Source organism: Neovison vison, chromosome 8 (genome assembly GCF_020171115.1).
Source record: "Neovison vison isolate M4711 chromosome 8, ASM_NN_V1, whole genome shotgun sequence".
NCBI lineage: Eukaryota > Metazoa > Chordata > Mammalia > Carnivora > Mustelidae > Neogale > Neogale vison.
In genome coordinates, this window is record NC_058098.1 from 53516907 (window position 1) to 53529353 (window position 12447).

The following is a 12447-nucleotide window of genomic DNA, read 5'->3' on the forward strand; positions in this document are numbered from 1 at the left end:
CACTGAATCAGTTTTTTTTTTAAAGAAAGAAAATATTAATGAATCTTGTTAGTTTGAGGCTCCAAAGGGAAACTTAAATTTATAAAATTTCTTTTTAATTAGGAACCACTGGAAAAATCTGGCTACTTATTAAAAATGAGTGGTAGAGTCAAGACTTGGAAGAGGAGGTGGTTTGTTCTTAAAGGTGGTGAATTACTTTACTATAAATCTCCGGTGAGTGGGAAGTGCTTGCTTTTTAGAATTGACTTCCTCAAACTAGAAATCAAACTCCTGGTTGATTTTCTTCCCTGTAATGCAATTAATGATACAAAGCATTTCTTACTACTACTGTTAACAGGTAATCAATCACTCTTCCTTGGGTTTTCTTCCTTTCCTACAGAGTGATGTAATTAGAAAACCCCAGGGCCATATTGAACTTAGTGCATCCTGCGGCATTTTAAGAGGAGATAACAAACAAACAGTTCAGGTACTTTTTTCTTAACCTTTTTTTTTTTTACTTTTTCTTTTTTGTATCATGCAAAACTCAGTTCTTAATGATCCAAGCTAACAGAAAGGAGATTGGATGATTCAGTGTTTCTTTATTCGTTTTGTGTTAAGTGTAGTGCCTCAAAAAACACGTGAAACCCTAGACCTTCTCAGTTAAAAATATAACATCAGTTGGGTTTATGTTGAGTACCTGTCCACAGCACTTCCTTTGCCCTTGACCCCACACGCTTCTTTCCCTATACTTGATCTCCCAGCTCTCTCAGCTCTCAAACTGTCTAGCTATTTTAGGGAAGGCTTATATGAGAAATGAATTCCCGATATTATTAGTTTGATGTTCTGATAACTTCAGGAGAGCTTGCATTTTGATATAGAACCAGAAAAATGGCATTTCTTCTATGAACTTCAGCTGCTATAACAACAGTGGGAAACAACAAGTGGGAAGAATATTGATCACACCGTAGACAAAGGTGCTGCCCATTAACCCACACGATAAGGCCAGTCTTGTTAGAAGCCTACTAAATGTAAAACATACACTCTTGAGATAGTTTGATAAATGTGATTGAAATTCAGATACTTTATTTCTGAAATACCTTCAATAAATACTATATTCTTATCTTGCTCCTATTCTTACCTTGGAATAAGGCTCATTTTCAGTGTTTTCTGGGGATAATGACCTGAAAACTGCCCAAAAACGTAGAAGGGAGAATCAGGAAAAATTTCATCTTGAAGCAAGGCAGATAAGAATCTGGGTGGCACAGTCAGTTAAAGCAGTCAAATCTTGGTTTTGGCTCAGGTCATGATCTCAGGGTCCTGGGATTGAGCCCCACATCACGGTCCAAGCTCAGCGTGGAGTCGGCTTAAGATTCTCTTCTCCCTCTGCCCCTTCCCCTCCGTGTATACTCTCTTTCTGTCTCTCCTTTTTCTCTCTCTACCTCTAAAATAAATAAATATATAAAATCTTAAAAAAAATAAAAAAGAATCAGCTACAAGCTTCTGAAATATTTGAAAATTTTGAAATGTGGTTAATTTAAGACTGAAAAATAGTGAGTTCGTAATATCTTATATGTTATAAGAATTGCTCTTCTTCTAAACACTTCTTCTTGTTTTAGTTATAATTGATTTCTTCACTTCTATAACAAATAACTCTTTGTTTGCTAAAAAAATATCTTATTACAACCTCCAGTCATGCTGCTGCTCACTTCAACAGCCAGGAACCTGTAGCACATTTAAGGGAGAAAAAGAAATGGTAATGATTTGATGAGATAAAAAACCATGACTCAAAAGCTTAATACTCCGAGGCGCCTGGGTGGCTCACTGGGTTAAAGCCTCTGCCTTCAGCTCAGGTCATGATCCCAGGGTCCTGGGATCGAGCCCCACATCGGGCTCTCTGCTCCGTGGAGAGCCTGCTTCCTCCTCTCTCTCTGCCTGCCTCTCTGCCTACTTGTGATCTCTCTCTGTCAAATAAATAAAATCTTTTTAAAAAAAAGCTTAATACTCTGAAAATTTTTAAAGTAAATGGAAGTGAAAAAATTATTTCAGAACCAAGTTAATTATTGTAATTCTCACAAAGTGGTGAAACTACTCTAAATTATGTATGGAATCATTTATTTAGCAACTAGGATTCAAGGTACGGCATGTTTGTTTCTATGGTAATTAATAATGTTTTTAGACTAGACAGGGAAATGCTAATAATCCTAAATCTTCAGAGTTTCCGTTCCTATCTCTTTCTCATCCCATTTTAGTTGACCACTGAAAAACACACATACTATCTGACCGCAGATTCTCCCAATATATTAGAAGAATGGATTAAAGTGTTACAGAATGTTCTTCGAGTACAAGCTGCCAGCCCTCTTTTTCTGCAGCCTGAGGGCAAACCAACGGTGAAGGGATTGCTCACCAAGGTAGGACCTTTATGTGCATAGCAGTGTCTGAGGCAACTGGGGAGGTAGCCCCACGATCAGCAGTGGGTGTCAGAGAATATGTGTATTTATATTGTCTTGGGTGGGAAGTGTGTTTTACTTTGGATACCAAATGTTCTTACCATCAAAAATTTCCTAACCAAGGGCGCCTGGGTGGCTCAGTGGGTTAAAGCCTCTGCCTTCGGCTCAGGTCATTATCCCAGGGTCCTGGGATGGAGCCCTGCATTGGGCTCTCTGCTCAGCAGGGAGCCTGCTTTCTCTTCTCTCTCTGCCTGCCTCTCTGCCTACTTGTGATCTCTGTCTGTCAAATAAATAAACAAAATCTTTAAAAAAGAAATTCCTAACCAGAATATTTAAAAGGTAGTTGAAAAGCTTGGGTAAGTGTTTGAAACATGTGAAAAACAAGCTTTTCCTAGTTAGTAAGTAAAAGATAAATATCAGTGGGGGAAAAGGAACAAAGGACACAATGGGAAAGAAGTAGAGTTGGTAGACCTAAAAAATACAAGCGATATTTTAAAAAATCTGGCCAATTGGGTAGCTCAGTTGGTTTGGTGTCCGACTCTTGATTTCAGCTTGGGTCTTGATCTCAGTGTCGTGAGTTCAAGCCCAATGTTGGACTCCACATTGGGTATGGAGTTTACTTTAAAAAAAATTAAGTAAATAAAATGCAGATCTTAAGTATAGAGTGTGATGGGTTTTGACAGATATTTACTATCAGTCTGTCAACATTTAGAACATTTCAATTGCCCCAGAAAGATTACTTGCATGGCACAGTTTACAATGAAGAAAAATTGGCATCAACTTAAATGTAGAGTAAGGGATAGTTTAAACAAGTATATATAATCAGATAATGATTTACTATACAGCCATTTTAAATAAAAGAATATTTAGTGCTTAGAAATATGTTATGATGCATTGTTAGTTGATAAAGTAGACAGCAGTATTATATTATATCCCATTTTATTATATATGTATAGAAAAATGTCTGAATATGAAATATGCCAAGATATATTATAACTCTGATTTCATTCTTGCTTAATTCTGTTTTCTCATTTTTTTAGAATGAGGAAGAATTGATTTATGCTAAGATAAATATTATTTTTAAATTTAAAAAGTCCTATTGATCACTTTAAGAAAAATATAATAAAACATTCACACATAAGTTATCACACACAAAAATAACCTCTAAATAATCATTCATCATTCATGTGCCTTGTTTATGTAAGAAGTTAAAAATTTAGATTTAGACAAGCTATGTTACCATGTAATTTATACTTAGCATGAATATGGAAACATACATAGGTGCTACTCGGTAATATTTACAGATTGACCAGCTCCACCTCAAGTAAGAGAAAAATTTCACCAGTACATTCAACAAAGAATTGTACTGCGTTTTTTCCAAAATGTTACATTACCAGGAAAATGTCTTTTCAGTTACCAGTGACTTAGAGACTCCCTGGTATTATGCAAATATATATTTTCCAGTGAACACAATGCTACTTTAAATCATATTCTTACTCTAATTCATAATAACTAGCTGTCCTCTGATTTCAAGGACCATGTGTTTTAAACCCTTAGACTTTAATATGATCCTGTGGCTAAGGGCTTGTTACGTCTCCCACAATCTGTTTGTTTGGTTGTTTTTTCTTTATCCACATGGCACTGTCAGTTCCTGCACATTACATTTCTGCTATTCCCTGCCTCCCATCTCACAGTTGCATTTTAAATGAAGATAAGTAGATGTGATTATCAGATGACTAAACCACTTGGGTTTATAGACAGGCTACTTATTAGGTTTCCTTCCTACCATTTTTCATGTCCACCCCCATATTTTCACCCTGAGAGCCTTGTAAGAGAAAAATTTCCCTCAGTTATTCTGAGCGATTTGTTCTGAGCTCATATTCAGGCTACAATTTAAGCTACTATAGAACAGCACTTGAATACTTCGGGAGGGAGGAGGTGTTTTTCAGGTTGTCACATTGTTATTAAGTACAGAAATGTGCCAGTCGATATTAAGAATTTGACTAATTTTGATTCTGGATTAGTCACTCTTGCAACTTTCATTTTAGTACTTAAGAAAAACATTTTCTGTATAAAAACTCATTTATTTAAAAAACAAAAATTTAGCGGTGCCTGGGTGGCTCCGTGGGTTAAGCCTCTGCCTTTGACTCAGGTCATGATCTCAGGGTCCTGGGATCGAGCCCTGCATCAGGCTCTCTGCTTAGCGGAGAGCCTGCTTCCTCCTCTCTCTCTGCCTGCCTGTCTGCCTACTTGTGAGCACTGTCAAATAAATAAGTAAAATCTTTAAAAAAAAAAATTGATTGAACAGTTACCACATGCCAGGCAATGGGCTGAAGGACATCAAGATAAATAGGCCACTGCCCCATCCCTCAGAGAACCTCATGACCTATTGGGAAAGAAAAGGAAATAGCATATTATAATGACATGTACTAAGCACAGTTACGAGACGCATGGTAAGGTCACAGCGAAATCTAATTTAGGCTGTGGGATCAGGAACAACTTCTGAGAGAAGAATCATCCGTGCTGAGTCTTCAGAGAGATGAAGGAATAGTTACACCAAATGGAAATGGGCAAGGAAGGTTTCCCAAGCTGGGAGACAGAAAGAACAAAGACAGAGTATCTCAAAGACAGAGCGCTACCTCCACTGAAGACAAGTCCTTTGGAGAACAAGCTGGAGGGTCCTGATCATCCTGATCATGGACGGCTTTTTTGTTTAGTTAAGGACTTTATCCTGCACCCTGAAGGTGGTGTGAAACCCTTCGGGCTGGTAACAGGAGCGGGGGCACGTTCGTGTTGTTAACAGATCGTTCTGCTGAGAGGAAGGCGGATTTGTCGGAGGCAAGCTGGGGGTGCTAAGAACAGACAGCAGAAGTGGTTCTTGGGAAGAGGATGAGACTCTGAACTGGTCATAAGCAAAGAGAGGAGGGAGTGAATATAGATAATGGTAGGACATAAAATCTTTGGTTAGATTTTTTTGAATTCAGGGTCCAGAAATGGGAAAGACAAGATTGGCGGGGTGGAAGATGAGAGAGCTCAGGGTGGGGCACCTGCATGGCTCAGTCACTCGGGTTAAGTGTCCGGCTCTTGATCTCAGCTCAGGTCTTGATCTCACAGTCATGCTTGAGTCCTGTGTAGGGCTCCATGCTGGGTGCAGAGCCTACTTAAAAATAAAAAATAAAATAAATGAAAAGAGAGCTCAGGGAGGAGGAGCGGTTTTAGGATGATTCAAAGGCTATTTGGGACCATGCCAATTTTTAGAACGTTGAGGATACTTGAGTTAAGGATTAAGAAGTCCAGCAGGCAGTGGCAACACCAGGCTACATCAGAGGAGGGGGCTGGGTTGGAGAGAAGGATTTGGGGAATCCTCAGTATGTATTTGGTGGTTGAATTCTTGACAGTGAGAGAAGTAACCCAGGGACATGTGTGTTGCAGCCGAGCCACGGACTGCTGCTGGAACACTGGGTTTTACAAAAGCTGAGAGCACATAAAGGAAGTGTGTGAAGAGACCCTGGGAAGCAAGTCATGGGGGCCAGGGAGTAGAGTGGTGACAGCAGGGAGTGGTCTGCGGTATCAGATGCTGCGTGGAGTGCTTAGCAAGAAAGGCAGACTGCGGTGTGTTGGAAGATGAAGGGGAGATGAGTAAGTGCCGTATTTGACTCTAAAGAGCTGTCTGCACAGTCCAGCGTGTCAGAAGGAATGAAGCTGAAGGGAGCATGGTATTAGGAGAAGCATTTTTAGGATGGCAAAGGCATACCTTGAGCTTGTGAGATGAGCGGAAGAAGCCAGGAGAGAGGTGAAGTGGGAAACGAAGAACAAAGCTCAGAAGTGGGTGGGTGGACATGGGGGAGCAGCATGGTGGGGGGACATGGTGGGTGGGCTGGGCTGGCAGGAAGGCGAGGAAGGACAACTATCTAAGTGTGTGGGGCATAGAGTGAGATCACATCGGATATCCTGTTTTCTTGACGAAGATTACTCCACAACTAAGTTATTTAGTGAGAATGAGGGAAAGGACTGAGAACAATCAGGGACATAGGGAAATACTCGAGGGCAGAAAGAAAGATTGGCAAGTGTTATCAGGGCCCACCTGACTTTGGTGATTTGAATTCATATTGGTAATTTTTCTCTCACATCTTCCAGACGCCCAGAAATAGGAGCAGAATTTACTTTGTAGTGATGTGAGAGTAGTCATTTTTTTCTAACATTTTCTTATGTAAATTTTCAAATATGCAGGAAAGTTAGAAGACTATTTTACAGTGAACATCCATATTCCTACCACCTAGATTCTACAGTTAACATTTTACTTGCTCTGTACATACCTAGTAAGATGATGATTTAAAATAAATGTTTTCTATGGGCATTTTCAAACATGTGAAGTAGAAGAAATAATAGAATGAACCCTCAGGTGCCTGGGTGGCTCAGTTGGTTAAGTGTTTTTGTTCAACTCAGGTCATGATCCCAGGGTCCTGGGATCGAGCCCCGCATTGGGCTTCCAGCTCAGTGGCAAGTCTGCTTCTCCTTCTGCCCCTCCCACTACTCATACTGTCTCATGCATACATTCTCTCTCTATCAAATACATAAATGAAATCTTTAAAAAAAAGTGAACCCTCATATATTTATCACCCAATTTAAGTTATCTGCTCTAGCTAAAATTATGTCTGCAAACCCCTCATTACCTTCCCTCTCTCTTCCCGCACTCTCCACTGGATGACCTAAAAGAAAATGGAGGTGAAATTTTCTTGAGGGGGTATGTTAGAAGCAGAGGATGTGACACAGTCCCATGCTTTGGAGCAAGAGTTGTTTTGTGACCAAAATCAGGACCCGAGGTTGGTAGGGAAGGAAGAGAGGCCAGGAAAGAAGTGAGAAGCTGAAATAAAATAGAAGAACCAGAGAACTGAACATTTGGAATGAGGTCAAAGAACAGGAGTGGTGCCAGGAATGAGAGGAGGAGGGGGAAAAGGTTGAGATCAGAGAATAGAACGTCAATTTCAGAAGTGGAGCAGTATCCAGTAAAGAAAAGTTGAGGGTATGAGGAAGGGGACAAAGGTCATTGGAAAGGAAGAGGGCCAAAACTGTGAATTAAGGAGGTAGAGAGGCAGTGTGGCAGAGGCTAGGTAGGGCAAGAGCACAGGCCCAAGTCCTGGCTCTGCCACTTGCTTGTGTGTGACCTTGAATAGGCAGCTTGCAAGCTCTGTGCCTTACTGTCCTCATCTGTTAAGTGGGGGAATTAACCATAGTGCCAGCCTCACAAGGTATTGGGAGGATGAAACGAATTATTTAAGTATATACAGTGCTTTAGAACAGTGCCTGCCACATAAACACTCCCCAAATGCTAGCTATTATTCTCACAAGATTTTTACCCACATATGGACGTCAGCAAGGCTGGGTGATAGGATTTGTGGTGGGAAGGCTTTAAGCATGAGAATTTGGGAGAGGAGAGATGACCGTGGGAGCTTCTACTTTGTGTAATGACAGAGGCTAATCATTAGGGTCTGATATACCGTGTCTTCAGAGTTTCAGGCAGAACCAATAGGGAGGACCTTTGTACGGATTCAAAGTAAAAAACAATGTTTTCCAATTATTTCATTCACCAAAGCCCTGGGATTTGAGGTTGTCTTTAAATTTTTACAAGGGTTCTTCTAACCTAATTAGCTTTATTATGAAATTTCCAGAATAGTTCAGAGTTTTAAGAAATCCTGATATAATCAGATGTACGCATAAAGACAGATTGTGCTTTTAAAACAACTTTTACATGTGAATTGGCAAAGGTCTTTGTTAACTTGTAGTTCTTCAAAGGTACACATTGTTCTATTTTAAAGATAAATCATTTCAAAAGTATGCTCTCTACAGCCAGATGCATTATACTCCAGTTTTTGCTGAGAGGCTTTTCTGGATTTTGTTTAAAAGAAGAAGGAAAGAAAGAAAGAAAGAAAGAGAGAGAGAGAGAGAGAAAGAAAGAGAGAAAGAGAAAGAAAGAAAGAAAGGAAGGAAGGAAGAAGGAAGAAAGAAAGAAAGAAAGAAAGAAGAGGAGAGAAAGAAAGAAAGAGAAAGAAAGAAAGGAAGGAAGGAAGGAAGAAGGAAAGAAAGAAAGGAAGAAGGAAAGAAAGAAAGGAAGAAGGAAAGGAGGAAGGAAGGAAGGAAGGAAGGAAGGAAGGAAGGAAGGAAGGAAGGAAGAAAGAAAGAAAGAAAGAAAGAAAGAAAGGAAAACTGGGTGACACAAACTATTTAAAACTTCCAGGATATTTATCTATAAATATGTTTCTAAATTTAATTAAACTGAAACAAGCCTTGCCAAATGAAACATTTTTTGGTTTTGCTCAAGCAGGATTTTAAATCCATCCTACTTAGATGGTGGTATTTGCTTAAACTGCAGTTTTGAAAGCCCAAAGCCTGGCTGCATGTGTGGGTTTAAATGACATGTGTTTTATCTCTCCTTATTCATAGTGAAGAAGAAAGCATTTATTGAGTAACTACTATTTTCCTTTATTTACATGTTCTCCCTTGGTCATCACATCAGTCCAATAAGATACACAGTAATTACACATTATGGACAAAAAGGCTGAGTCACCTGGGTGGCTGAGTGGGTTAAGCCTCTGCCTTCGGCTTGGGTCATGAGCTCAGGGTCCTGGGATCGAGCCCCGCATCTGACTCTCTGCTCAGCAGGAAGTGGGCTTCCCTCTCTCTCTCTGCCTGCCTCTCTGCCTACGTGTGATCTCTCCCTGTCGAATGAATGAATCATAAAAAGGCTGAAATGTTAAGTCTGTCACCTGAGGACCTCCATCTAGCATGAGGCAGAACTGGAATTTAAATGTTGTGTCCTTTGACCTCAAAACCCAGGCCTTTTCTACTACAGTGACTTCCTCCCATGAAATCTGTTGTGGCAGTTATTTTTCTTCTTCTCAGCGTACTACTATCAGAACAGGCCATTTCAATGTAAGTCATCCCAAAACATACATACCTGCAAAACATACATACCTCCTACCCTCGCCCCTCATGTCCCTTCCCCAGTGACCTCTCTCCTAACCCCGCACTGCTCAGTCTCAGATGCACCATCCCCGGGCCTTCCCATTTACCTGTTTTGTCCAGAGTGTTCTTCCCTCAGATGACTGCCTGGCTCATCTACCTCCTTCAGGACCTGCCTTGATACCAGGGAAGACTTCCTGAGCCCCTTCTTTTAAACTGTGAAACCCACCTCCTCCCCTCTCCCCAAGCCCTTCCTCCCTCTCTTCTGCATTAGTTTTCTCCTTAATACTTATCACCATGGGCAAGTGTGACAACAGCATGTTGGGCTTTAGTTTTACTGGCCAGTGTCTTGGTTTCTAGAAGGTAGACCTCTCCAGATTGAAGCCCATTCTGTTGCAGGAGAGGTGCTGGCTTCAAGGCGTGGCAGGGCTGCCAGGGAAGGAGGACTCTAGGGCAGGAGCAACCAGACAGGCCACATTCTAGGTCTGGAGCACTAGGGCTTATTGGAAATCTTGCCCACTGGCCAGAATGGAGTTCTTGGTGTTTTTCTAGGCTTGACAGTGTAGCTGGGTCTCTCTTGCAAAGATCTTCAATGTCGGTACCTAGGCAGGACTGGGCCAGGGAGGAACTCACAGTAAGGATCTTCATAAAGCTACCAAATGATGAAAAACCTACAATATTCAGTAAAAATTTTAAGTAAAAGTCTTCCACATGAAACAGATCTAAATGTAAATATTTTGTGTTGTTTTATAAGATTTTATTTATTTATTTATCAGATTGAGAGAGCACACAAGCAGGGGCAATGGCAGGCAGAGCAGGCAGAGGCGGAAGCAGGCTGAACAAGGAGCCCGATGCAGGACTTGATCCCAGGACCCTGGAATCATGACCTAAGCCAAAGGCAGCTGCTTAACCAACTGAGCCACCCAGACTTCCCACGTTTTGTGGTCTTAATGATGATATATATCATACTGTTGGTTTCATTGTCTACCTTGCAAGGTTGTGATCTCCTTCTTTAAAGAGCCTGTGTCTTGTTCATATGCCTATCCCCAGGCCCTAGAGCAGTCTCTGACCATTCAAAATCAAGAGCTAGATTCAAATTCTGTCCCCCTCACTTAACATAGTTCCTGACATATAGGCAGTATTCAGTAGATAGTTATTATATATATATATTTTTAATATTTTATTTATTTGACAGAGAGAGATCACGAGTAGGCAGAGAGAGAGGGGGAAACGGGCCCCCTGCTGAGCAGAGAGCCCGATGCAGGACTCGATCCCAGGACCCTGAGATCATGACCTGAGCCGAAGGCAGTGGCTTAACCCACTGAGCCATCCAGGCGCCCCTGTAGTTATTATATTAATATTATTTTCTTGTTGTGTATGAATCCTTCTAGAGGAGGCACCAAATGTTTTTAATGAGTGGATCTTTAACATAGGGGAAAGCACTAGATTTTGTAGGTTTTAATCTTCTCTTTCTAACATTATTAGGGGTTAACCCAGAGAGCCACAAGGTTACTGAAAACCTAGAAAATACAGTAGCTATGAAATGCACTTACTTATAAAATACACATTTTGTTTTATCTGCCTCTGAATTCTCAGGCCTAGGCATAGTCCTTGACATACAGCAAACATTTTTTAAGCGTTAAGTGGTGAACACCAAAGCCAGACTTGCCCTGGTACTGCTAGAACAGGTCAATCTTAAACCACATTTGCACAGTCTACTTGGAATATCACTTAACCTTGAACAAACTGGATACATACAGAGTTTCTGGCAGAGTGCATATGCTATACTTAAACATGTCCAAGTTCTGAGCTACATTTGTAATTCTTTGAAATGTGATTTCAGGTAAAGCATGGCTACTCCAAGAGAGTCTGGTGTACACTTATAGGAAAAACATTATATTATTTTCGTAGTCAAGAAGATAAGGTACGTATGTATTTTTAATAAGCTAATGTTGGTTTTAGCTCAGTGTTCTCTTTCACGCTTCCACTACTAGCTAAAACTTTAGAATTTTTGATAAGGTTGCAGTCTTGCATTAAATTTATTACTGAGGTAATCACATACCTACAGGGGTCTTGATTCTTAATTAGAAGTCTTAGCAATTTTTAAGAAATGCATCTTGGTCTTAAAAGAGAAGCCTTCCCCACTCCCAGCTGTCAATTTCTCATATTTTTCCAGGTTCTAACAGACTAGGTAAGGTTGAAGGAAGGAGACAGCAAGATAGGAAAGGAAAATCTGGGGGAGGGAAAGAATCCAGCCCTATCCCAGGCCCTCAAATCCCTTGATACCACTTATCTATCCACTGATCTATTCATCTTCTACCCATTTGTATCTTTATATTCATTTTTAAATGAATCTCCTCCCAAAAAGAACTTGAGTTGTCTTCACTCTCAGAGGCAAAACTTCAAAGTTTTCAAAGCTTTCAAAGCTTCATAGCTTTCAAAGGTGAAATGTATGCCCAGTTATCATTATGGGTACTCTGCATCACCTTTGGATTCCTGAAACTAAAAATTGAACCAACATTGGCCAAAAGTACTTGCACAAAATGATGCCAGCTCCACAGAATGGTCTGTGACTGATTATTGTGTTAATGAGATCAGGCTTCTTCCTCTGGTGACCATGCAGGTCATGTCAGTCTGTTATTATTTCTCTGTTCCATTTTCAGATGGCATTGTCAGTTCTGACCAGTATGTATTTAAGATGCATACCATTATTAGTATTGCTCATGGGATGGAAATTAACACAGTCGGCTATGATAAACAATACCTCTGAGGTCATGTGGGAAGATACTAACATAAAAATGCAATATGGATAAGCCCAGTACAAAATCGTGCATTCAGTATAATCCCAACTAATTTTAGTCAGGAAAACAGAAGACATTCTATGTATCCCAGGTCTGGCAGTTCTAATATAGAATTAGGAACATCCATCACTTTTAGAAAAGTTCTATAATGTTTAGAAAGGTTGAGGGAACAGAGGCCAGGGAAGCTGTCACTGGATATCTGAGTCCAAAGCACGGAGGCAGCTGGTCCTCAACAGCTTAGCAGAAAGCTCTGTGACGCT

At 40.4% G+C, this 12447-nt stretch overlaps 1 protein-coding gene across 4 annotated transcripts in view; it reads left to right on the forward strand.

Annotated features, from left to right (window-relative positions):
• The window catches only part of PLEKHH2 (pleckstrin homology, MyTH4 and FERM domain containing H2), a 119644-nt gene that overhangs the window by 63218 nt on the left and 43979 nt on the right, over positions 1-12447 (forward strand). For all 4 annotated transcript variants that reach the window (XM_044263607.1, XM_044263609.1, XM_044263608.1 and 1 more), the window contains exons 13-16: positions 103-213; positions 380-466; positions 2229-2387; positions 11230-11310. In XM_044263607.1, coding sequence (XP_044119542.1) covers positions 103-213; positions 380-466; positions 2229-2387; positions 11230-11310 — 438 coding nt within the window. The remainder of the gene's footprint in view (positions 1-102; positions 214-379; positions 467-2228; positions 2388-11229; positions 11311-12447) is intronic.